At 36.6% G+C, this 2,726-nt stretch overlaps 1 protein-coding gene across 1 annotated transcript in view; it reads left to right on the top strand.

Moving 5' to 3' along the window:
• Nucleotides 1-2,726, top strand: part of LOC100948324 (actin-related protein 3) — a 71,544-nt gene that overhangs the window by 24,983 nt on the left and 43,835 nt on the right. Inside the window, 1 exon segment of the mRNA XM_023515850.1 lies at nucleotides 656-780. Coding sequence (XP_023371618.1) covers nucleotides 656-780 — 125 coding nt within the window.

Below are 2,726 nucleotides of genomic sequence, written 5' to 3'. Positions count from 1 at the left end.
GTTGAATGCCAATGTAAATACATTCAGATAATTATTTTGATTGAAGAAAAATTCAGACACTTAAAATTTATTTGAAACTTATATAATAAGTGTCGCTCTGAAACTACGTTTTAAGGGGATTGTTGTAGATTTTACCTAAATGAATTGAGATTTCCTTTTGCATATGTATTTAAAGTTTAGCAAATCCCTATTACATTTAAACTACTATAGCACAACAGTGAAATATATAGAGATGTGAAGAGAATTTGTTTTGAAAAATTCTCCTGGAAGTTTTTCTTTTTGTTTTGTTAGTGTTTTTCAGTTTTTCTAATTGTCCATCAAGCAGATGTCTACTTAGCTGAATTATAATTGTACTCAGAATCAAAAGATCTTTCATAGGTTTAAAAAATATGTAACTGAAACATTCCCACAGCAGTACTCCTTTTTCTTTGGCTTTTTGCTTTTGAGGCCATGTCTCTTTCCTGGAAGTTGTGATTTCACTGTGTAAAATGAATTTTATTCCTAGTTTCTTATGACCTTTATGCATTAGTTTGACAATTTACATAGTAGGCCATGTTTTGATTTATAACACTTTATAATGGAGGAAGTGTAAGTTGAAAGTTCATCTCCTTTGAAGACAAATTCTTTTTACATGTCCGAATAACTTATTTTAAAGGTATTGCCATAAAGGAGTCAGCAAAAGTAGGTGATCAAGCGCAACGGAGGGTGATGAAAGGTGTTGATGACCTAGACTTCTTCATTGGTGACGAAGCAATAGAAAAACCTACATATGCAACAAAGGTATGTTTTTATGATTTGTATAGATAAATAACATTTTCTTTCAAAAATTAGTTTATTCAATGATTGTACTCTCTGCAATTTTACTCTTATTATATAGACCTAATACCCTCAACCTCTTCATAATAGAAATATCTTCTCTGGGGCCCCTTTCCCTGTTGCTTTAACTCTCTGCTTTCCCCACCTCAGAAGAAACTTGGAGCCCTCTCATGTCAGCAAGCAGTATTTACTTTTCCATATCCATTGAATCTTAGGGCCCTCAATGTGATAATTACTTCCACCTTAGTATGTCTAGAGATATTTCCCTCTTATCTTTATTTATTTTATTATTTTTTTTGAGGCAGAATCTCACTATGTCACCCTTGGTAGAGTGCTGTGGCATTGCAGCTCACAGCAACCTCCAACTTTTGGACTTAAGAAACTCTCTTGCTTTAGCCTCCCAAGTAGCTGGAACCACAGGCGCCTGCCACAATGCCTGGCTATTTTTTTGTTGTTGTTGCAGTTGCTGTTGTTTTGCTGGCCTGGGTAGGGTTTGAACCTGCCAGCCTCGGTGTATGTGGCCGACGCCATAACCACTGTATTACGGGCACTGAGCCTCTCCCTTATCTTTATTCAGACCCATACTATTTCTCTACGTTTGAAGCTTATCTCATTAGGAAATCCTGCTTTCTTTTTTCCTTTCTCCCTCTGTGACTCTTTTCACTGAGATATAACATATGCAGTAAAGTTTGTTAGTGTTAATTGTACAGTTGAAATAATTTTTGTGACTGTGGTCATAGTAGTTCAAGATACAAAGCAAACCTTGTACCCAGAAGCATTCCTTGAGCTCATTTTCACAGTCACCACTTCAACCTTACCAAAAAGTAAATGTTCTGACCTTTATCATCTTAGTTTCTGACATTGACTGCCTAATTTGCAAATATCCTCCTTAGTATTTCTTTTCTTCCCTTCTGTCATAATTTATTCATTAATGAGCAACTATCAACTATCATGTAAAAATCTTTGCTAAGCACTGAAAATACACTTGCAAATAAGAAAAATAAATTCCCTGACTTCAAGGCTGTTAGATGTTGTGGAAAGGAAGACATTGAAGAAATAATTATAAGTGTGATGGTGGTTAGAAAAAGGAAAGAACAGGATGCTCTGAGCTTAAATCAAAAAGTAGCTAACCTAGTTTGAGGTTTCAGGAAAGTCCTTGAGGAATGAATGTTTAAGCTTAGGCTTGAAGAATAAAATGGGAATTAGCTGGATGAGGTATGTGGACTGAGTTGTTTTAGGCAGAGGCGCCAGTATGCAGGGCAGCTTTAAAGTAAGAGAGACAGGGAGCTATACAGCCATTGTGCCTGAAGCAATAGAGAATGAGGTGGAAAGAAGTGAGCATTGAAAATGTTGTTAGGTTATGTTAATGTACTTGAACTATATCCTATGGGCAACATTAATGGGTTTAACTAGAGGAATAATTTTTGTGCTTAGGATCATGAATATTGGAATCTGCTTGTTTGAATATGAATTCTGACTGTGCTGATTTCTAACTTTGTGATATCATTCAGTGATGTAACCTTTCTGAATTTCAGTTTTTTCATTTGTAAAATGTGGAGATGTTATTCATGCTTCAGGATTGTTGTGAGGCTTAATGAGAAGTTGTTGGCCTATGGCTTGATGGCTTATGGCTTGTGATGGCTTATGTTTTAAGCATTCTGGGAGGCAGGAGGATTGCTTGTCAGACTTCAAGACCAGCTTCAGTAAAAGTCAGACCTCATCTCTACAAAAGATAGAAAAATTATTCAGGTGTGGTGGTACACACCTGTAGTCCCAGTTACGCGGGAGGCTGAGGCAGGAGAATTACCTGAGCATGGAGGTTTGAGGTTGCAGTGAGCTATGATGACGCCACTATATTCTAGCCAGGGTGACAGAGAAAGTCTCTGCTTTCCCCCTCAAAGAAATTGTTA

Source organism: Otolemur garnettii, unplaced genomic scaffold (genome assembly GCF_000181295.1).
Source record: "Otolemur garnettii isolate 467f Iridium unplaced genomic scaffold, OtoGar3 scaffold00080, whole genome shotgun sequence".
In the NCBI taxonomy this organism is placed as follows: Eukaryota; Metazoa; Chordata; class Mammalia; order Primates; family Galagidae; genus Otolemur; species Otolemur garnettii.
Note: the sequence above shows the minus strand (reverse complement) of the source record. Positions and strands in the feature narration are given on the sequence as shown.